Genomic DNA, 22,436 nt, shown 5'->3' on the forward strand with positions numbered 1-22,436 from the left:
AAAAAAAAAAAATGAACAGGACATAATCTAACATTCAGTACAACTAAGCAGATATAGACCTCTCCCTTGTTTTTAACATAATTTCCAATTAACATCAGGTTATGTTTTGAGATCTGTAAGAACACTATCCGTCCATGTATGTGAAGTGAAATTGCAGTGTACTACCTACCTGTTTTTCATCAGCCTTATTTCTCTTTTCAGTTGGGGGTCGTCTGTCTTAGTTGTCTGCGATGTCAGAGTCACAGGAGATGTCATGACCACAGTCTGGGGCAGAGAAGTAGCTGACGGGGTGGTACGGATCTGGTATGTCTGCATGTCTCCTGAAGCAGCTATGTGGTCAAAAGAGAGTGAAAGTTGGTGAACATTCTTCAAAGCACTATGGGGCACTTTCTGCTGGCATATCCCATACTTACTCTGTACAACCACTTGGTTGCTGGGCACAAGTATCTGCTGTCCATCAGAGGTCTGTGCGTACTGGAGAATTGTTGTACCTTGCGGACTGCTGCCGGAATTTGTCATGGTTAATGTCTGCAGCCCCTGTACTCCCTCTGTGCCTGGACTGGCTAACTGTAAGGCTCCATTTGGGGCAATGGCAACTAAACCAAAGAGAAAATACTCTCATGAGGCCAAAGAACACATTAATTACAGACACACAGTATTTGTTCAAGTAAGTTCGAGTGTAGTGCAACTTGATAACCATTGTCTACTTTAAGTGAAATACAAAAGTGCATCAAAAACTGGAGTAAAAAGGATAGAATTTTTCCATGCCTTTTTGAAGCACTCTAAAATATGCAAAATAAGTAAATCGTTGTAACATTTTATAGTCTAGATATACAATCTGGTTAAAATGAGCACACTTTGGCTCCATGGAGCACTTCAGGCTAATGGAGCACTTCGGGCTAACATTGCCACAGTAACCCTCCAAAGGGCTCCCACTGGCTAACCTTTAAGGGCAAATATTAACATCCTATCTAATTGTCATTCAAAAGAAGCAGTAAAACGATCATAACTTAAGAACACTTTTGCTACGTAAACAAATGGTTATGGGAAAAACTCAACTAAAACTTTACGTACTGAAAAGTCTTTTTCATACTCTTTCTTGGCTTTGTTCTCTCCTGGTAAGCAGTATGAAAGTCACTACACATTATTCAGTCATTCACTTAGAGAAGGCCATTTTGCAGCAGCGTGGGACTGAGTGGGAGCGGAGCGGCCATTGTTGCCAACTCTTTCCTCCTCCCCATGGTCTACTCAGCGGGCTGATTAGGCCATCCGTCCTCAAGCCGAGGCTTGTCTCATACTTAGTTCTGGAGACCGCCTGGCCGGCCTGAGTGATATAGAGGAGAGCAACTTCGGGAGCAGAGAATCTCGCTCTCAGTCAAAATCTCCAACGGGAACTCCAGCTTGTGTAAAACCGGAGAGAAGATCAGGCTCTTGTAGTCAATCATTGGCTTCCAAACACTCCGAATCTCGTTCTCGACCAAGGTCAAAATCTAGGTCAGATCTAGGAGGCATTCTCATAGATGTTACTCTCCATGCAGATCCCACTCTCATCCTCATAGGAGATGACCTTGGAGGAGATCATACACACTACACAATCGACGCCAAAGGAGCTGAAGTCGAAGTCACTCTCCAGTATCTAACCAGAGAAGACATACAGGCAGCAGAGCAAATCCGGATCCCAACACTCGTCTTGGAGTATTTGGCCTCAGTTTGTACACAACAGGGAGAGATCTTTGTGAAGTGTTCTCGATATGGAAACATTGAGTGATATTAATGTGGTTTTTTAGTAGCAAACTGGATGGTCTTGAGGATTTGCTTTTGCTTATTTGGAAAGAATAGATGACTCAAAGGATGCTGCGGAAATGGCAAGTGGAATGGAGCTAGACGGTAGAAGTCACATGACTGAGTCTATCCTCAAGAGCGCGCACACATCTGCACCAGGCATCTATCTGGGCAGAAGCTCACAGTGGCGGTGGTGGTGGAGGAGGAGGTGGTGGCGGCGGTGGTGGCAGACATCGAGATTCTTACTATGACAGAGGATATGATTGTGGGTATGACAGATACGAAGACTATGATTACTGGGGTACAGAAGATTCTCCTCACTATAGTCGATACTGATCACGATCAAGATCTCGTTCTTAGAGCCCCCAAAACGCTATCCATAAATTGAGGATTTTTCTTAAGACCCCTTTTACAAACATCTTTGGTTTATTTAATACCTACATTTTGTCGGTTTATTGCTGTTTCCCACTCATCATTATACTCCTAAAGATGGAATTATTATTGATCAGTTAAACATCCTCAGTAAAAAAGGAACCGTGGTGTTACAGTTGGTAAATTATTTTTCTTGCTTTACAGAAAATTAACTTGTAGCTAATCAATTAAGAATAGAAGTTGACCTTTTTAAAACTTCTTTGGTGTGAGACATTGTATTAAGAGACTTGTGTGTTTGTGGAAAACTTTTCTTTTTTAATTGTGTATTTGGGTAAGACGGTAACATAAGTAGCTCAGTCATGTCAAGGTTGTCTGGGGTGGCATGGAGCTGTCAAAGAGTTTACTGTAGACAATTTTGCTATAGAAGAAAATCCTTACTTGATGTTTTTTTTTTAAGAATGGAATTTTGAAACCCTGAAAATTAAGCTTTTGTTAAAGATGAAAAACTTATGGACTCCTATATAACATGTTGTATTTGAAATACATCTATAGCTGTTAAAGTTTACCAACTTAAAATGTGATGTGGTGTGTGTGTGTGCTAAACTTATTGAGGTTTAAATATGCCTTTAATCAGTGAAGGACAAACCTTATTTATTAACTAGAGCAACTGTATAATTTGCTGTCAGAAATTTTGGTATTGGAGCAATGGTTATTGTATAATCCTTAGAAGATGTGTGTTGGGGAAAATAGTCTTTCCAAATAAAACTTAATTTCTTTGAAAAACAATTTACTTAAAGGGGGGCATCAAGGTCAATTGGCATAATATAGCTCACAAAGGTCTACATCCTACTTTGCTAAGTAGTGACTAGGATCTCAAAAGCCTGACAAAAAGAGTGACCATCTAAGCTACAATGAATGGTCTCTCCCAGTCCAGAGGAAAGAAGAGCAAAGAAAATCCAAGACACATGGGAGAGATTATTGGCAAGCTTCAACCTGCACACTCTGAGAGCAGAAGAACTAGAGGGTACCTGGCTACTACTGCCACCTGCTCTGAAAGGCATCACAGTAGGAGGTCCTGGACAGAGTGTGCAGTGATGTGAAACTGTTTAACAATGGCTCTTCTACCCATTATCTTTGGAACTCCCAGCAAATGATTGGGTAAGACCAGGCTAATAGGATGTATAAAACTCTCACCGCTATCGAGTCGATGCCAACTCAGAGTAACCCTGTAAGACAAGGTAGAGCTACCCGGTGGGTTTCCAAAACTATAACTCTTTACAGGAGTAGAAAGCCCCATCTTTCTCCCAAGGAGTGACTGGTGGTTTTGAACTGATGGCGTTGTGGTCAGCAGCCCAATGCATAACCACTATACCACTAGGGCTCCTCAATAGTATTCACGGAACACTTATAAAGGGGATTGGTGAGTTGAGCCTTTCTACTTGTATATAAGAATGAGTCGTTTCAAAAGCATGGAGAGAGGAAACGTATGACCATCAAGGAACAACAGCCACCGGGATGTTTGCTAAATCTGTCTGAAGTGGTAGAGGCAGCAGAGGCTGCAGCATGGATACCATGAGACAGAGCAGCAGGCAGGTTTCCTGGCCCATGGAACTTCTGAGACCACGGCACTTCGTTACTCTCCAAGACCAGAAGTGAAAAAACACCCCCATGGCTCAACTTTCAGCCAAACGGGCCTACAAAGTGAGTAGAAGTGCCCTTTTGGGTTTCTGAAACAGTAACTGTTTATAGAAAGTCTCAGCTTTCTCCCACAGAGTGGCTAGTGGTTTCTAAGTGCTGACCAGCACACAGCCCATTATTACACTACTAAGGCACCTATGAGTTGGAATGGACTCAAGACAGTGAATTTGAGGGTTTGTTTTTTTTTCCAATCCTACTATATCCAAGAGGAATGAAAACATGTTATCACACAAAACTTGTATGCTGACGCATTATTCACAAATCCCCAAAAGTGGAAACAACCTAAATGTCTGATCAACTGGTAAACAGAATGTGGTACATTGGAATATTATGGAGTACTACCCAGCAGTAAAAATGAGTAAAGTACTGATTTATGCCATATGGATGACCCTAGAAAATACAATGCTAAATGAAAGAAGTTAGTTATATTTCCATTTATGTCAATTATTGAGAACAGGTATATCCATAGAGACAAGTAGGAAAGTGGTTGCCTGGAGCTAGAATGAGGTGAGGGGGGGGAGTGGTACTGGGTGATGTGGTGACAAATATACAACTCTATGAATATACTATAATCTGCTCACCTATATCCTGAAATAAGGAACTTTAAGCTATGTGAAATACTTTAATAAAGCTATAAAAGCAAAAATAAGTATTATTAGGATGTCCCCAAAAGAAGAGTAATGATTTATCATTAAACGTAACTTATATTTCCTTAGATATAAATTACCTATTCATGCTCATTGCCTATTTATGTTAAACTGTTAGAAAAGGTCTGATTTTTGAAGTTAGATATGTTTGCTAACAACAATCAGTAAATATCTGAAAAGCATGGCAGCATGTACTATAACTTAATGGGTGTCTATTGACTTAGAGAGTCTTAATGGATGAGTTGTGTGCTTAATTTTTATGATTTTTCTTTTTCTTTATTCTCTCTTCAAAATTTTAAATTACCTTATTAGATAGCTGTGGGCAAGTTACCTCAATTCTTTTAAGACTTTTTAAATCAGAATGTAGAGTTCTAGTGGTACAATGGATAAATGCCCGGGTGCTAAGCAAAAAGTCGGTTGTTCGAACCCACTAGGCATTCTACGGGAAAGATATGGCTATCTGCTGCTAAAAAGATGAAACTAAACAAAGAGACTGTGACTGAGTTGATTCTACTCATAGCCTTGGTCCTGGACAGAGTACTACTGCCTCGCAGGATTGCCACGCGTAAATCTTTATGGTTAAAGTGCTCAGCAGCTTTGGAAACCCTAGGTGGTAGTTCTACCTGTCTTATAAGGTCTCAGAGTCAGAATCACCTCAACAGCAACAGTTTTGGGTTTTTTATGATTAAAATAAAAAGAAGTGTTAAAAGAACTGTAGTGGCATACCTTGCAAAATATATACTGTGGGTTCCGTTTCAGAAATGCTAGTTAAATATATATCACAGTAAAGCCAATAATATGAGCCTTTGGGTTTCTCAGCACATATAAATTACATCTACACTACCCTATCGTCTATTCAAGTGGGTAATCAGAGCAATGTGAAAAGGCTTGAAATGCTGTGAGAACTACCAAAATGTGACACAAACTAAGTGAGCACTTGCTGTGGGAAAACTGCCGAGAAACCCACTCCACTCAGGTTTGCCACAAATCTTCAATTTGTGAAAAACACAAAGTCTGCAGAGCACTAAAGAGCAAAGCATAATAAAGCAAGGTGCTTGTTTGTGAGAACTGTAGGAAGTGATCTATTAGTGATCCCTGAACCTCTTCCTACAGACATAGACCTAAACAAACAAAACCCACAAGCTGACTCACTGCCACTGAGTGGATTCTGACATAGGAGAACTGTCCCAGTGGGATTTCAAGGCTCTAAATCCTTATGGAAATAGAGACCATCCTCGTTCTTCCTTAGAGCAGCTGGACCTTGAAGTTTGCAGCTCAACATATAGCCCATTACACACCAATAGGGATCCTCCAGAGAGACTCAGGAGGTTGTAATTACTGTTACTTCTATCACTTCTGTATTGCCATGCACATAATACAATTAAAGTTGATTAGCATTCATTCTTCCAATATATAAATGGAGAACATACATGTAGCACTTATTGCCCACTGGTTAATACTCACTAATAAGCCCTTTTGGCCAACACATATAAACATACAGACTATACTAGTGAGTCTTAATTTGGCTTATCTTGGGCTTCCTTCATTAGAAAAAGCATGTTTTTAACTGCTTTAAGAAAAAAAAAGACTGGTATGTGATAAAGCAAATATAGTAAAATGTTATTCAGATTTCTAAGTGGTAGTTTTCTAGCTGGGTGTTGTATGTTTCTTTGAACTTGCCTGTGTATTTGAAAATTTTCAGAATGTTGGAAACAAAACTAACATGAATATCTATAGCAAGCTAATTCATTGCCTTGTTACCAGTTTTAGCAAATGTAACTCCATTTACTATACTATTAGGCAAAAAAAAAAAAAAATCTAAGTATTAGCACAATTGCAAGTTACTAATTTATAGACCATTAGATGAAGATATTTATATTTGTGTTTGTGCTAGGTGTCTTTTAAAACCCTCTTATTAATTCTTAGAACATTTTCTGATAGAGATTTAGTGATTTACTAAAACACTAACCAATTTCTACAAATCACATTGCAAAACAATCTGAACCCTCCTTGATTCAGTCTTCCCAAACTGAAACTGAAAATTAATCGTTAATGTTTAATTTTTATGTTAACTAATTCAAAGATTAACTTCTTCTGTAATTAAAGCCATAGACATAGCTGTCTAAAATAGTAAGCTTATAAAAAAGAATGTCAGTTGGAGTAAAATTACATCTCTAGACTCAGAGACTTGTTTGAATTCTGGCTCCATAACTTAGAAACTGTGTGACTTGAGGAAGATCATCTCACCCTCTAAGCTTGTTTCCTGGTCAGACAGTAACCTTGTCTACCCCACATTAGGTGTTGTAAAGAATATATGACATAATATGAGAAAGTGTTTTGCATTAAGCCTAACATTTAATAAAAGCTCAAGACATTATCCTTTAAAAATCATTATCATGAGGAGGATTCAAAAAGTTCAAGGAAGAGTTCTATTATTTTTTCATTCAGTTTTTCCATGAACGTTTTGCAGCCCCCGTATATTAAAGTCTGACATTCGCTACAGAAGTCTTGTGTCTCTCACGTGGAAATGAACTCTTTTACGTACTGTACTGTCCAGTGCTGGTCTGATAGATGGAAGTTGGAACAGACATAGAAGTGACAGTGGAAACTCCAGGGCTTTCTCCGTCCCCTTTTCTGCTGCGTATATCTTCAGAAGAAAGGTCTTTCAAAATTTTCCTGTGAAAACAGAACTCTGTTAATGCTGGTAAAAGAAACTCTGAGTTGCATCATGAAGACTCCACTACAAAAAGATATTGGTAAACCTTTCTGTCTCAGATTAGAATTACAATAATCCCATAGACAGATGAATGGATAAACCAAATGCAGTACGCATACACTTGAATGTTTTCCAGCCATAAATGGGAAATAAAGTTCTGATACATGTGGTGACATGGATGAACCTTGAAAACATAATGCTGAACCTCAAAATAATAAATATCGTATGACTGCAATATATGAAATACTTAGAATAGGTAAATATGCATAGAGACCAAAATATAATATTACTGGATTATGGGGGCTGAGGAAGAGGGAAATGGGGAGCTATTATGTAAGGGGTACTGAGTTTCTGTTTGGGGTGATGAAAAATTTCTAGAACTAGATGTAAATATAGTGGTTAATTTTACACATTAAAATGGTAATGTTTTGTTGTAAAATTTTACAATAAAAAAAGTACAATACACTTGAATTCTTGTGTTAAAGAGTCCTTTTGTTCTACACATACTATTATAATGATGAAAGAATTGTCCGCCCGGCTATTAAAAGATATAGCGTCTGGGGTCTTAAAGGCTTGAAGGTAAACAAGCGGCTATCTAGCTCAGAAGCAACAAAGCCCACATGGAAGAAGCACACTAGTCTGTGTGATTACAAGGTATCGAAGGGATCTGGTATCAGGTATCAAAGAACAAAAAATCATATCATTATGAATGAGCCCATCTGGAGGCAATTGGACACCCCCTTCCAGAAGGGTAGTGGGGAGGAGATGAGTCAAGTCAGGGTGCAGTGTAGCAACGATGAAACATACAACTTCTAGTTCTTAATTGCTTCCCCCCACGCCCCACTATCATGATCTCAATTCTACCTTACAAATCCAGCTAGACCAGAGCATGTACACTGGTGCATATAGGAACTGGAAACACAGGGAATCCAGGACAGATGATCCCTTCAGGACCAGTGGTGAGAGTGGTGATACTGGAAGGGTGGGGTAGAAAGAGGAACCGATTACAAGGATCTACATGTAACCTCCTCCCTGGGGGATGGACAACAGAAAAGTGGGTGAAGGGAGACTTCGGACAGTATAAGATATGATAAAGCAATAATAACATAAATTATCAAGGGTTCCTGAGGAAGGGAGGGGAAAAATGAGGAGCTGATACCAAGGGCTCAGGTAGAAAGCAAATGTTTTGAGAATGATGATAGCAACAAATGTACAAATGTGCTTGACATACAATGGATGGATGTATGGATTGTCATAAGAGTTGTACGAGCCCCCAATAAAATGATTAAAAAAAAAAAGAATTGTCCATGGGTGGTACAAATGGTTGTGCCCAACTGCTAACCTAAAGGCTGGCAGGGGCTGAACGTGAGTTTTTTTTTTCTCCCCTTTGGCGAGACTAGGTGGATTCAAAATGCTGACCTTTTGGTTAAGCAGCCAAGCACTGAACCATTCTACCAAGGCTCCTTTTAGCTTCATAGTAAACACTCAAAAATATATATATTATAGCTATCTTCCCTTGTCTTCCGGCACTGTCACTTCAAAAAACCTTAGGATGAAATACCTGGATACATAAATTTCAGTTTTCTCAACTTGAAACAGAAATAAGGTAGAAGCATTGTTCTAAGGATTAAAAAATCCTTTATGTTCATTGTATAAAAATTAGAAATTTTAATTACATATTTAATTACATAATTACATAGTATAAGTATAAAACACACACACACAAAGAGAAAGGACTTTAGTTTTTGTTTTTTTATTTTTTTGTTTTGTTTTTTTTATTGAAAGGACTTTAGTTTTAAAAGGGATCTATCAATCTCCCAGTCCATTAAAAAATTCCCTCTTTAACATTCCTAATAGCCTTTGCTTCCAGGAATAAAGCACCAACTTCCAAAAAGCAAACCATTCCATCTTTGGAATTAGAAAATCGAACCATTTCTAATGTACTCCCAAAGCTGATTCTCCACAGTGAAGCTAGGAAAAATTTAAGTCTAACCTCAAATTCTATATCCTTGCCCTATTTTGCAGTATTTGATAACTGCCAAGAGGTCTTATTTAAACTAAGATACTTTACAGTCCCTTGAACTGTTCCTCTATAAGATATTAAAGCTCCTTTAGCTTGGTTTTCTCTTTGGACAGACTTCCCACAAAGAGCCAGTAAACTGGTAGGCTGTATTAACCTAAGTTCAACACAGAATCCATTTACCAGGCTGCCTTCATGGTTTCATGCAGCCAGATTAGCATGAGACTATAAATAGTATGTCCATCTCTTTTTCAATTAGCCCTATAACTCCAAATGCGACGTTTTCATAACATTTGATGAAAACGTATCTGGTACCGAAATTATAAAGCTTTTAGAGCAGACGAAGATGTCAACGAAATTGTCGCACTTTACTAGTACAAATACATACCGCTAGTCACGCATTTTAGCAGCAAAATGCTTGAATATTGGCACGTTTTGACCAATTGTGCGTTTGAGGTTAAGTGGTCGTTTGCGTTCAGTGCATTTTACGATAATTTTCAATCTATTGACGTTTTAGTGTTGATATTTTTTATGTTCATAAAACTGTAGTTTTTATGTCAAAGGTGTAATGCTCATTAAAAAACATTGTTTATTATATATTTCCGCTTTTTCAAAACATAACAACTTCGTTACACTCACCTTTTGAATCGACAGACAAAAATCACCACAGCATGGATTATGATTTGTTTTATGGGAAACGGCAAATTTAGGACCTAGATGGAAGCGGTACAGACTCAGACAAGGAACCAGATGCTAATATGGATGAAATTGGTAAATAAAATGTGTATTATATTTAAAATTTTTGATTTTACAATATAAAGTTTTAATTATATTGCTATTCAAACTATTTTGATAACAATATTTATTTTTTCCTATCATAGTAAGTGAATATATGCCTGACTATTCTGATTTGGATGAATTAGAAGGCCTTGTAGTTAGTAATGATAATACTAGTGAAGATGAGTTAGAAACTTCAGTTGTTGAAATTGAAGAATCAATTCCACTAACTACAAGTTCAAAGCCATCTACATCAAGAAATCGAAGTCCTCTTTAGCAGCACATTTCTGGAGACGGTACAGCTAGACCTATGCCTGAATAGTTAGGACAAATAGATTCTTCTGGGGTAGTAAAACGTCCTGTTCAATATTTTAGACATTTTTTTCTCAAAGGATATCATTACTCATATTGTTGACCAAAAAATCTTTATGCAATCCAGCAAAATCCCAATAAACCTCTTGCACTGAGTAGCCTGGAACTTGAGCAATTTTGGGGTACACTGCTTGCTATGTTGGTGGTGAAGCTCTCAAATTCACGTGTATATTGGAAGGGCAAACTAAACTGTCCTATTGTGTCGGAAGTGATAAGTAGAGATAGATGGGAAGATATAAAGTCCAAGATTCACGTCGATAATTCACAAATTCCCAAAGTCTGCACGAGTTCAAAATGAGCATCGCCAAAGCTCTTCTTCTTGAAGGAAAAAGTAACAGACCAACAAAAAGAGGATGACCTTCTACTAGCTTTACTGATGCTGAGTTTGCTACAAAAAGAGAAGCGGTCCTGCCACCAAAAGCACCCCTGGAAGAGATACCCATTTGGATGGTCCTCACCATTACCCTGAGGTCACAAACGGAGGAAGATGCAAAAATGTAAATTGCAAGAGCGCACCAGTATTTTTCTGCAGCAAATGCAAAGTTCATCTTTGTATCACAAAAGAAAAAATTGCTTTGTTCAATTTCACACTAACTAAAATTATAAACAAATAAATTTTCAGTTTTTTTATTTAATAATAAAATAAGATGAAAAATAATATAGAAATGAAGGTGCATTTTTATTCTTGTATTATAAATCAATGGACAAATGTGACGATTTGGTTATATTTTTTAAATATTGCAAATTTTTTTATTTTTTAAATATATTTTGGTTGTTTTACATATTGATAACCATGAAAGTAAAGAATTAAACAACAATTTTTTTCCTGAAATTAAAAATTCAGGCATTATAGGGTTAGGAAACATTATGAGCATAAAGAAAAGTAGTAACAAATGAAAGTGGGTCACACACTGGGTTACTAATTACAAGGTTAGCAGTTCAAACTCACCAGCCACTCAGTGGGGAAAAGATGACGTTTTCTGCTTCCATGAAAACGTATCGCCCGGAAACCCAAAGGGATAGTCCTGCTCTGTCCGATGGGGTCACTACGAGTGTGACCAATCGATGGCAGTGGGTTTGGTTTTTGGTAACATACTTCATACCAAAAGTCAACAGAAACTAATAGTTTGTCTTTGTTTTGTTCAGATCTTATTTTTAATAGAATCATGTTATAGATGCACCAAAATGTTACCCCCATTCCTTTCTCCTTATCTAACCCCTAAGTTACTGTGCATCCCTCCCCAAAGATTACTTTCATGATGCTGCATTTGAAGATATTTGTTTTGTTTCCCTCACCCTCCTGACTCAACCTTGGGAGAGTCTCAGGGTGCTGCCGCCTTTTTCACTTCTTCTCCTGTGTGGCTACATTCCTTTTCTGGGGACCAGAAAAGTCCGGTGAGCCTTCAAATGCTATGTCTCCAACCTCTCTTAAACTCCAGATTCCTTATTCCAACTTGATATTGAATTATTTCCACTCAATAAACACCTCAGACGTAACACATTCAAAATCTAATGTTACATATCCTTCCGCTACTTATAAGCTTATTCATTTCAATAAGTTTAACTCCATTCTTAGTCATCCAGTTACCTAAGCCAAAAATTTGATGTACCTCTCATAATCCAAATCTAATTCAAAAACAAATCCTATTGTCACTATCTAGGAAATATATCCAGAATGTGATATATCCTCATTACCTCCAAGGCTGTTACCCCAGCCCACATTATTACTTCCTGAACGGTCACAAAAGCCTCTTCTGATCTCTTTAGTTCCCGCTTTCCAGTCTGTCCCCGTACAACGAAGAAAGCCATCTGGAAGCCTGTGTACTACTAGTGGGAATGTAACCAGTGCGGCTGCTACAAAAACATTGCTTGAAGGGTCCTCAAAAGGTACTCACACAATGTTCACAACAGCCAATATTTATAGCACTCACACATGAACAGATTAAACAAATGTGGTCTATCTATACAATGGATTATTATTCAGCCACAAAGAAAATTTTCGGATGCTAACACAACATGAATAAACCTTCAAAAACACTATGCTAAATGAAATAAATTAGATGCAAAAGGAACCAATGTAGGGTTCCTATTCATAAAATACCTAGACCAGGCAAATCAATAAGGACTGAAAGACAACTAGAGGTTACCCTGCGCTGGAGGTGGGATGAATATGGAGTATTACTCAGCAAGTAGGGTGATGGATGCAGAAAGTGGTAATGGCTGCCCAACAAAGTAAATGTAATCATGTCACCAAACTGTACACTTCCCATGATTAAAATGCAACTGGTTTTATTTACCACCACAATAAAACCTGCAACAATGGTGCCCCACCTCATTCAGAATAAATTCCAGGGCCTGCACAGCCATAGCCTGTCTGTCCCTCTGTGACCTCTTCAACCTCTTCTCCTTGACTCTCTCTGTTATCTCTGTCAGGGTCATCAAATGTCATGACTTTTTTCAAAGCAGCAGCTTTTATATCATTGACCATCTCTATTAACCTTTTTCTTTTCAATTTAACTGATTTCTACTCTTTATTTCCTCCTTCTGCTTGCTTTGGGATAAACGATATACTTTCAGAGAGAGAGAAGCTTAGATTATTAACTTGAGACCTTTGCCAAAATAAGCGCTTAATGCTTGAATTTCCATCAAATTAATTACAATGAATTATCACAAATTTTATATTTTCATTTTCATTCCGTTAAAAGTATTTTTAGTATGAGCCCCTAATAAAATGTTTTTTAAAAAAAAAAGTATTTTTAAAGTTTCTTAAGAATTTATCTCTGACCTGATTATTTATTTGAAAGGTGTTCATTGTTCAACTCTCAAATGTTTGTAGATTTTCCCAAACTTTTTCTATAACTGATTTCTAACCTAATTTTAGTTTGATCAGAGGTCAAACTTGGCGTGATTTCAGCTTTTTAAAATGTGTTACAGGGTGTTTCATGAACCAAGATGCAGCCTTTCTTGGTGGAATATTTGAAGTGAACTTGAAAAGAATGCCTTCTTTTCTTTTTTTTTTTTAAGTAATTTTATTGGGAGTTCTTACATCTCTTCTAACAATCCATACATCAATTATGTCAAGCACATTTGTACATATGTTGCCATCATCATTTTCAAAACATTTTCTTTCTACTTGAGCCCTTGGTAATAGCTCATCTATTTTCCCTCCCTCATGAAGCCTTGATAAATTATAAATTATTATTATTTTCATATCTTACACCATCTGCTGTCACCCTTCACCCACGGGGTGGGGGTAGGGGTCTTATATGCCAATCATTGTGATTTGTTCTAAAAAGAATGCATTGTTGTTTGGGGGAAGAGGTGCTCTAAAAATGTCAAGTCTAGTTAGTTGATGTTGTTCAATTCTTCTATGTTGTTAGGTGTGATAGAGTCAGCTCCAGCTCCAACACAACAGAACAAAACACTGCACACTCCTGTGCCATCCTCACAATTGTTCCTACGCCTGAGTTCATTGATGCAGCCACTGTGCACATCTCGTTGAGGGACCGTCCTCTTCTTCACTGCCCTTCCACTTTACCAAACATGATGTCCTTCTCCAGGGACTGGTCTCTCCTAACAACACATCCAAAGCACGTAAGACAGTCTCGCCATCCTTACCTCTAAGGAGCACTCTTGGCCTTACTTCTTCCAATATCGGTTTGTCTGTTTAGCAGTCCCTGGTACTTTGATATTCTTCTCCAGCATAACACTTCAAATGCATCAATTCTTATACAGTTTCCTTAGTCAATGTCCAACTTTCACATGTATATGAGGGGGTACCCCCCCAAAAACAAAAAAGCTCCGCTGGGCAGTTTTCGTAGTATGCATTTTTCCCACAAAGCAAGCATAAAGCAACTGGCTCTGAGTTAGTGCACCCAGTGGCGTCGCCTGGGAAGGTTCTCTCTGGTCACAGTGAATTTGTTCATAAAAGCAGTTTCACTTGAATCTCGTTTTTTGTGATGGGCATTTAAGGGAACAGAGGCTGTGAAATTTTGTTTACTGCTTGGTAAAAATGCCACACAAACTGTTATGATGTTGACTACAGCTTACAAAGACAGCGCTATGGGTAAAAACTCAAGTGTACAAGTGGTTTTCTCGTTTCAAAAAAGGTGAAATGTTGATTGATGACAAACCTTGTTCTGGACATCCATCAACTTCCCAAAAAGATGAAAATGCAGACTGATAGTGCATTTGGAGTTTGTTCCACCAGGTCAGACTGTTAAACTTTCTATTTAGAGGTTCTGAAAAGATTGCTTAACAAAAAAGGCCTGATTTGTGGCAGATGGGGGACTGGTTTTGCCACCATGACAATGCACCTGCTCACACAGCCATTTCAGTGTGCCAGTTTTTGGCAAAACACAGCATGTCTCTTTTGCCCCATTCACTTTACTCACCTAACCTTGCTTCATGCGACTTCTTTCTGTTTCCACAAATGAAGAGGGACATGAAAGAACAGTGGTTTGAAGTCACAGAAGAGGTTAAGGAAAAAAACGAGGGAGGTGGTGTCAGCCATCCAAACAAGTAAGTTTGGAATATGTTTCCGAGAATGGAACTGCAGATTTCACAAATGTATTAAGTGTAATGGAGAGTACTTTGAAGCTGATAAGGTTGTTTTATAAGAAAAATTAAATAGCTTTGAAAAAAAAATCCCAGTTTTGTTTTGGGTACTCCCTCGTGTGATACAATGAATATCATGGCTTGGTATGCTCTATAATTCTATGATAATTCTTCTATAACACAATAATTCTATTGTGAGAGGTGTACTGAAATCTCCCACTCTAACTGTAGATTTAATACTTACATTTCTTTGCAGTTCTGTTAGTTTGTTTCATGTATTTTGAAGTCCTGCTTTTAGGTCTGGACACGTTTAGGATTTTTATATCTTCTTCGTGAACTGACTTGCCTTTACGGAATATCCCTTTGTTGCTAGTAAATATTCTTTGCTCTCTGCTGTTAATTGTATTTCATCACAACAAAACTGTACTGATTGTAACATGGCATCCAGCTTTCCTTTGTGATTAGTTGTTTTCATGACATAGCTTAATGCATCGCTTTATTTTAACTTTAACTTTATCACAGCTTATGTAATTCATGTTTTTTAAAACCATTTGGATTAATTCTTGGGCTTAAAACACACACACACAGCTTTAATGAGACATCATTCACATACAACTAACCCATTTGAAGAGTGCAATTCAATGTGTTTAGTACATTTGGAGGATTGTAACCATCACCACTCTCCAATTTTAGACTACTTCTGTGCCCCCTTCCTGAAGAGATCCAGTATTCATTAGCAGTCCATCTTCAGTTCCTCCATCTTCTCCCCGAGTCCTACACAGCCATTCACCTACTTTTCCTATCAGTTTGTCTTCTGGAAGTTCCATACAAATGGAATGATTCATTATCTGGTCTTTTTAGCCCAGTTACTTTCACTGAGCTTATTATTTTCAAGGCTCCTCCATGTGGTAGCACATACCAGTATTGTGTTCTTCACTGTTGCTAAGGTACATTCCACTGTATGAATATACATCAGGTCATTAAAAAGACATCCATTTGATCTTTTCTTTTTGTCTGTCTTTTAAATGGCCTGGTGGGATACACTCATGGACATATTTTCGCTCTTGTGAACTTGTTTTAATTTTCTTCTACTTCAACCTAAGCTTGCATGTGAGCTCCTATTAAGCCTTGGAAAACTCATAGGAGCAGTTCTACTCTGTTCAAGAGTCAGTATGAGTCAGAATTGATTCAATGGCAGTGAATAAGTCTGTTTGTTTTCTGGTGCAGATAAACCAAGTTGGACCCAGGCAACTGTGGATTGTGGTAATAATGTCAGTGTCATTTTCAAACATTTTGTGGTCCTATTTTAATCTATTCCACAGGTACACCACCTAGTGGTCAGGCTAGAATTGGGGCGATGGTCTGTCTAATAGTTCAATCCTCAAGGTCTGTATATGCTAAAGAATCCCCTTATTCCTTATTTGCTTAGAATTTATTATGAACAGGTGGATTTTATCAAGTACTTTTTCTACATTTACTGATCTGATTTTACAAGTATAGTTTTTCTCCTTCAATCAGTTTATTGCTATAAGCTGCTTATAATAAACTTCCCAATATTTAATCACCATCATATACAGAATAAAGCATATTCAATTTATTTATAAATATTTTATATAAAGCTCTACTATACTTATATACTACTGGTTTGGGCTTGGTATTATTTTATTAGACTTCTGTGTTATTTTGCTAATGCAGGAGAAAATTATAAAGATTATCCTGTCTTCACTTGATTTTAATTTCAAAGTCATCCTGGCTTCAAAATGAAAAGAATGCCCACCTCCCCAAAACGACTTAAAAAAATTTTTTTATAAGATGGAGATTATTTTTGACAGAGTACACTGTAACACATCTGACATTAGGTATTTTAGGGGAGAAGGAAAATATACATAATTACTGTTATTTTCTTGGTTATGTGACCATTTAGATTTCCTTCTTGAGTAAATTTAAGTAATTTTTTATTTTTCCTTGGGAACTTCATTTTGTTTACATTTTCAGAAATACTGACAATATATTTACTATTTTAAAGTATTTGCGCACCTGTAGGGACTTTTCATTCCTAAGACAGTCTACTGTGACTTCTCTTTTTTCTTCTTTGACACTGTGATATACAACGTAACAGTTGTTAAGAGCAGAACTCTTCAATCAGACTGCGTGGGTCTTCACCCTAGCTCAGCAAATCAACAGCATTAACTTTTGGCACATTACTTAATCTCTGTGCTTCAGTTTCCTCCTCTGTAAAGATGGGAAGATAATGTTTATCTCACAGTGTTGCGAAGACTACTTAAGTTAGTACTGTACAGCACTTAAAGAAGTCCCATGTATCTGTTACATAAATAAAACATTGAATTAGTGTTTTCAAAGAATTAAGCTTCTGAGTTTACTGATGTCTCCTCTATTTCAATAATGTTTGCCCTTTATTGGTTCCTTCTGCCTTCTCTCTTTTGTTTCTTTTCCTGGCCTGGCTTAAATAATTATTTGATTAATTTCTAACTTTGGCTCTTTCCTAATATAAAATATAAACAGCTCACTGGTTGAATCCTACAAGATTTGAATGTAACAATTCACTTCATATGGTTTCAAATATGTTCTATTTTAATTATTATTTCGTCTTTAAATCATAAATGTCAATTTTTAAAAATTATTTTAGTCATTTTTCTTCCTCAAGGTTCTCTGACAATGATTTCTAACAACTGTATGAGGTCAGTATATGTATTCTGTTTAACATTAACTCTAAAAATGAGAGACTTGCTTTATGATCCCAAAAATCTAAACTCACTGCCATAGAGTCAATACCAATTCATAGAGACCCCATAGTACAGGGAAGACCTGCTCCTGTGAGTTTCCAAGATGGTAAATGCTTACAAGAGTAGAAAAGCCCAGTCTTTCTCCCAATGAGGGGCTGGTGGTTTCAAACTGCTGATCTTGAAATTAACAGCCCAATGTATAACCACTATACCAGGGCTCGCTTTCTGGCCTACTATATGATAAATTTTATAAATGGCCATACGTACTTGATAAAGCTGGGTATTATATGACTAACTGCTAGATATAGTGTTGTAGACTTTGTATACTAGGTTAAGTTTGATAAATATGTTGCTAAAACTTTTTCTTTCCCTTTTCTTGATAGCTTAGTTTATCAATTACTAAAAGAAGTGTTAGAATCCCTCCTTCACAGATTTGCTAATTTTCCCTTACAGTTATTGGATTTTGCCTCACTGTTGACCACAGAAGCAGTGCTTTTCAGAACACCATGTAACACAACACACACAGGGTTTGATAGGAGAGAATGTTCACCTGTAAGATGGGCGTCGTGCTAGGATCCCGTGGGCTTTCTGTGAGGAGCCTATGCTGTCAGATGAGTCCTGAGACTCCTCACTTTCTGATAAAGATGATACCTGAAAAATAAACTGGTGTTACTATGATGAACACTGCAAGTGGAAAACAGTTAAATCAAAATTTTAATTTCTGAAAAAAATTATCTGGCTCCTGCCACTCAAACTCATTTACACATTAAATGTAAGGTCATTAATTTTAGGACCCAGAAAAAAGGGCAGAAATGGAGCTGGTTTATTCCAGGAGCACAGCATAGCATGTCCAGAACCAGTTAAGAATGTGTATGCCCAAAATAAAGCAGTATGATTCCATTAAGAGTTATAAATACTAGTATCTGATCTTCATTCTTTATCTACACCGATACACATTACTCAAAGGTCATTGGTATCTGATTTCGATTTTAGATATGCCAAGTTTAGAACTCAGGAGCCCTAATGACATAGTGGGTTATATGTGGGGCTAACCACAGGTCAACTGCTAATCACAGGTCAACAGTTTGAAACCACCTGCCGCTCTGCAGGAGAAAGATGAAGCTTTATACTCTCATTGAGAGCTAGTCTCCAAAACCCACCAGGGGCCATTCTCCTCTGTCCTCTAGGCTTGCTGAATTGGAATCGACTCAATGACAATGAGGTTTCATGAGGTTTTTTGAGAAGTTTCAAATGTCCAACTGGTGACATTGAGGAGACAGTTGGATATGTAAATTCAGGGAAGTATCTGGATTAGAAGCAATAAATTTGAGAGTTGTAGCTCTTGGGAGAGTCCTTAAAGCAATGAGACAAGATGAGTTCACTTAAGGAAGTTAAGTATAGGTAGAGAAAACAACCAAGAACAGACCCAGGAACGCCTATCATTCAGAGGTGGAGGGAAATGTGGGGCAGCCATCAAATGAAACAGAGAAGGAGCCACCAGTGAGGCAGAAGAGCAATCAAATGGGTAAGGTGTCCTGGAAAACTAATGGAGAGGGTATGTTGAGAGAGAGATGTGATCAACTGTGTCAAATGCTACTAACACGTCCAGTAAAACAACTGAGAGCAGAGAGGAAGCAAGATGAAGTTACTGGGAAGAGCAAGTGAAGACGTACCATTTTAAAACTTGTAACAATTAGCTTTTATCACATTTTATAATTAAATGAGTTAAAACATAACTCACTTGGTGCTTGGCACATGGTAAACATACAATAAAAACTACTATCAATAAACCTTTTAGAATGTCAACATGTTTTAAGCTACATTTTATAATTGAAAAAAGTTATTTTTCAATTTTTAAAATGCACTATGCTTCCCAATATTTGTCAAAGTTAAATTATGATACTTTGCTTTATCTCCTTTTTATTTAAATCCCAACAAGACTTCTAAAATAGATTTTAAAAATCAATTTTCTAAGTCAGTCACTATTTACAAAAAGCCTGTGCTCGCTTCGGCAGCACATATACTATTTACAAAAAGCCTTCCCATAGTCTTAAGACCTTCAATTTCCCAATAAACATTTTTTACATTCTATAATCTCCTTCAAAAACTGGCAAATGACTACATAATTATACCTTACCATATGGAACCGATATCTTTTGATAGAAAAGAAACAGGTATTGATTACTTAGTAATCAATAAATATTAACACTAATACACAATTTGATACAGGAAAATCTGTTATTTCTATCTTTTCCTCAACTGTCCTAAATATTCCATTTCTAATCTAAACCTATAACTCTTTTTACTGTTGTTCCTAAATCTAATCCAAGGCCGCCCACTAAACTCAAGTAATTTCTAAAGCTAAAGAATCACTTGGAATTAAGATAAAATACTTCTCAATGCAGCACCAGCAAATGAGAGTAAAGTCTTATCTAGAGTAAAACCAGCTAGATGCAGCTCAAGCACTGACTTCTTGCCAGACGAGATATACTCAAGCGGAACCTATGAAGCATAGCGTTCTTCTTCCAAGATAGCTACTTCCAAAATCCAGATGGCCCACAGACATTCTGGGGTTCATTACAGCCAGTCAATAAAATGGGGGTGAAGACTAAAGAGACAGAAATCCAGCGTGGCCCCTTCCTCCTTACCGTGTCAGTGTTAACATGAAGGTACACAGACACAAATGAAGCCTTTCTCTATGAGAATTCTCTTTTGTTTGTTTTGACCATCGTAAAACTGAGAAGGTACCATTTTACTTCTCAAGCGTCCAGCATTAGCACCCTTGAGGAAGGATAGTTAGCACTGGGACAAAAACAGATTGCCTCCCTTATGAACAGCTTTCATTCTCTGAACTCTAAGCAGTGACTGACCCCCTCCCCCTTGTTTCCACTTTCACTAAGTAGTACATACACAACACTAAGTTTTTAAAATGTTTCTAGTTACTCTGTTCTAGAACCTAAATTCTAAGACAATTTTGTTATCTTGGTTTATAATACCCAACTACAGCAATTTCAATGTGTCCGAAGACTCAGGGTATAAAAGTCCCACTCTTGACCAGTAAGTCTTCAAATTTCTGTACCGTTTGCACGTGTGGTGGGTGAATTACAGAAGACTGAGCTGTCTGGATGACCCCCTGAACCTGTACTTGCTCTCCAGGAAGAGGTACAATTGTCACTGGCGCAGATCCTCTTAGTGACATCTAAGAACAAATAAAAATTAAATTAACAAAATATATATTATACCTGTACATATAAGACAGCTGAGTTCTTAACACTAAAACACACATTTCAGAACTGATGATATTTAATTACATCTATTCAGCAAACATCAAGTATTCTCTAAGGCCTAGAGATTCAATGAGGGTACAAGCTGAAAAGACAAATAATTACAATTAACAGACTATGAACTGTAATTGAGGAAAAGAAGAAAGTACTGTACTATGGGGACAAGGAAGGGGTATTACTTCGGTTGGTCTCAAGATTAAACAATTCCCTGCAGGGGTCGGGCTGCAAGGTATTTCAGATACAGGAAGTGATTTTGCCAAAACATGGATGCTCTTTAAGACGTGTTATTCTGAAAAGACTTGGTTGAAAATGAATCAAGAGTCAAGATGTGAGAGAAATACCAACTTAGGGCAATGTGTTTAATAAGAAAAATCAAGTATTTCAAGCAAATAATTGAATCATGGAATTAAAATATGTTTCTGTGGAAATTAGATGAGGTTTCATGGAACCATCACAAATAAAATGCTGCTAAACCAAGGACAGTTCACCCATCACACGTGACTGCTCAGCTCAGGTTCTACCTCTTCCAAGTTTTCTTTGGTGTTTTCAGTCCATGCAGAGCTCACCTTCCTTCAGACTACTCTGGTTCATGCCACTCATCTTGGTCTTAAACCATCCAATAAAATCCCAGGCTGCTTCTTGGGGCTCTGAATGTCACCTTCTGACCCCAACGCCAGCCCCATGTCTTTCTTTGCATGAAGCCCTACAAGGCACTGGCGTCTCCCCTTTCCCCAGACAGGGCTGGAAACCAGCCTCATCACTTCCCAAATGCCCAGGGTCATGAAAGCCTGTGTATAACGAACCATAAATACAAGAGAAGTCTCTTCGTCGTTCATATCTTAACGTATGCGAATGGAGAGAACAATGAAGATGCACACATTTATGAAGAGATTAAAATACTTTTCTAAATGGACAGAAACCACCATTCCTCAGAGGGCTGGGGAAAGTCATCTGATTTAGTGCAGGCTGAGAGAGAAGACAGGGCTTTTTACTTCCGTAAACAATTAGTCTCGGAAACTCAGGGGCAGTTAGTTCTACTCTGTCCTACAGGGTCACTATGAGCCACCATGGCTTCAATGGCAGTGACTTTGGTTGGATTGGGGAGGCGGGGGGCCTGGTGGGTGGGTAGAAGAGGGAGAAAAACACCAGTAATCCCTTCCCTTATTATTGTGTTTCTAAGTCATTACTCAGGATCTCCAAGCCTGGTATGTTCCCACCCCTATACTCAAGAAGAACCATCAAAACTGAGATTTCTCTCAATTGAAAAAAAGAGGTGTGTTTTTTCTCATGAAATAGTTTTAATTTACTTCGCTTTATCTTGAACTTACATATGAAAAATGCTGGTCTGTTCTACAATCAGCCCCTGGTCTAGTTTTTTGGGTTCTTTAAATCATTTTATTGGGGCTCATACAACTCTTACCACAATCCATACACACATCAATAGTGTAAAGCACATTTGTACATTCG

General features: G+C 37.6%; 1 protein-coding gene and 1 pseudogene across 5 annotated transcripts in view; one reads left to right on the plus strand and one right to left on the minus strand.

Annotated features, from left to right (window-relative positions):
* Positions 1-22,436, minus strand: part of ATF1 (activating transcription factor 1) — a 57,912-nt gene that overhangs the window by 11,865 nt on the left and 23,611 nt on the right. Inside the window, exons 3-7 of one of the 5 annotated variants that reach the window (XM_013006950.2) lie at positions 20,765-20,884; positions 18,236-18,336; positions 7,045-7,175; positions 414-596; positions 170-329 (exon numbers count right to left, since the gene is read on the minus strand). In XM_013006950.2, the coding sequence (XP_012862404.2) occupies positions 170-329; positions 414-596; positions 7,045-7,175; positions 18,236-18,336; positions 20,765-20,884 (695 nt within the window). Of the gene's footprint in view, positions 1-169; positions 597-7,044; positions 7,176-16,978; positions 17,040-18,235; positions 18,337-20,764; positions 20,885-22,436 lie in introns of those variants that run through there. The other 4 variants (XM_045287315.1, XM_004711384.2, XM_045287317.1 and 1 more) reach the window with 4 other exon arrangements.
* On the plus strand, positions 867-2,295 carry LOC105979426 (annotated as a pseudogene).

Source organism: Echinops telfairi, unplaced genomic scaffold (assembly GCF_000313985.2).
Source record: "Echinops telfairi isolate 266 unplaced genomic scaffold, ASM31398v2 ScPeMD7_12;HRSCAF=54, whole genome shotgun sequence".
Classification (NCBI taxonomy): domain Eukaryota; kingdom Metazoa; phylum Chordata; class Mammalia; order Afrosoricida; family Tenrecidae; genus Echinops; species Echinops telfairi.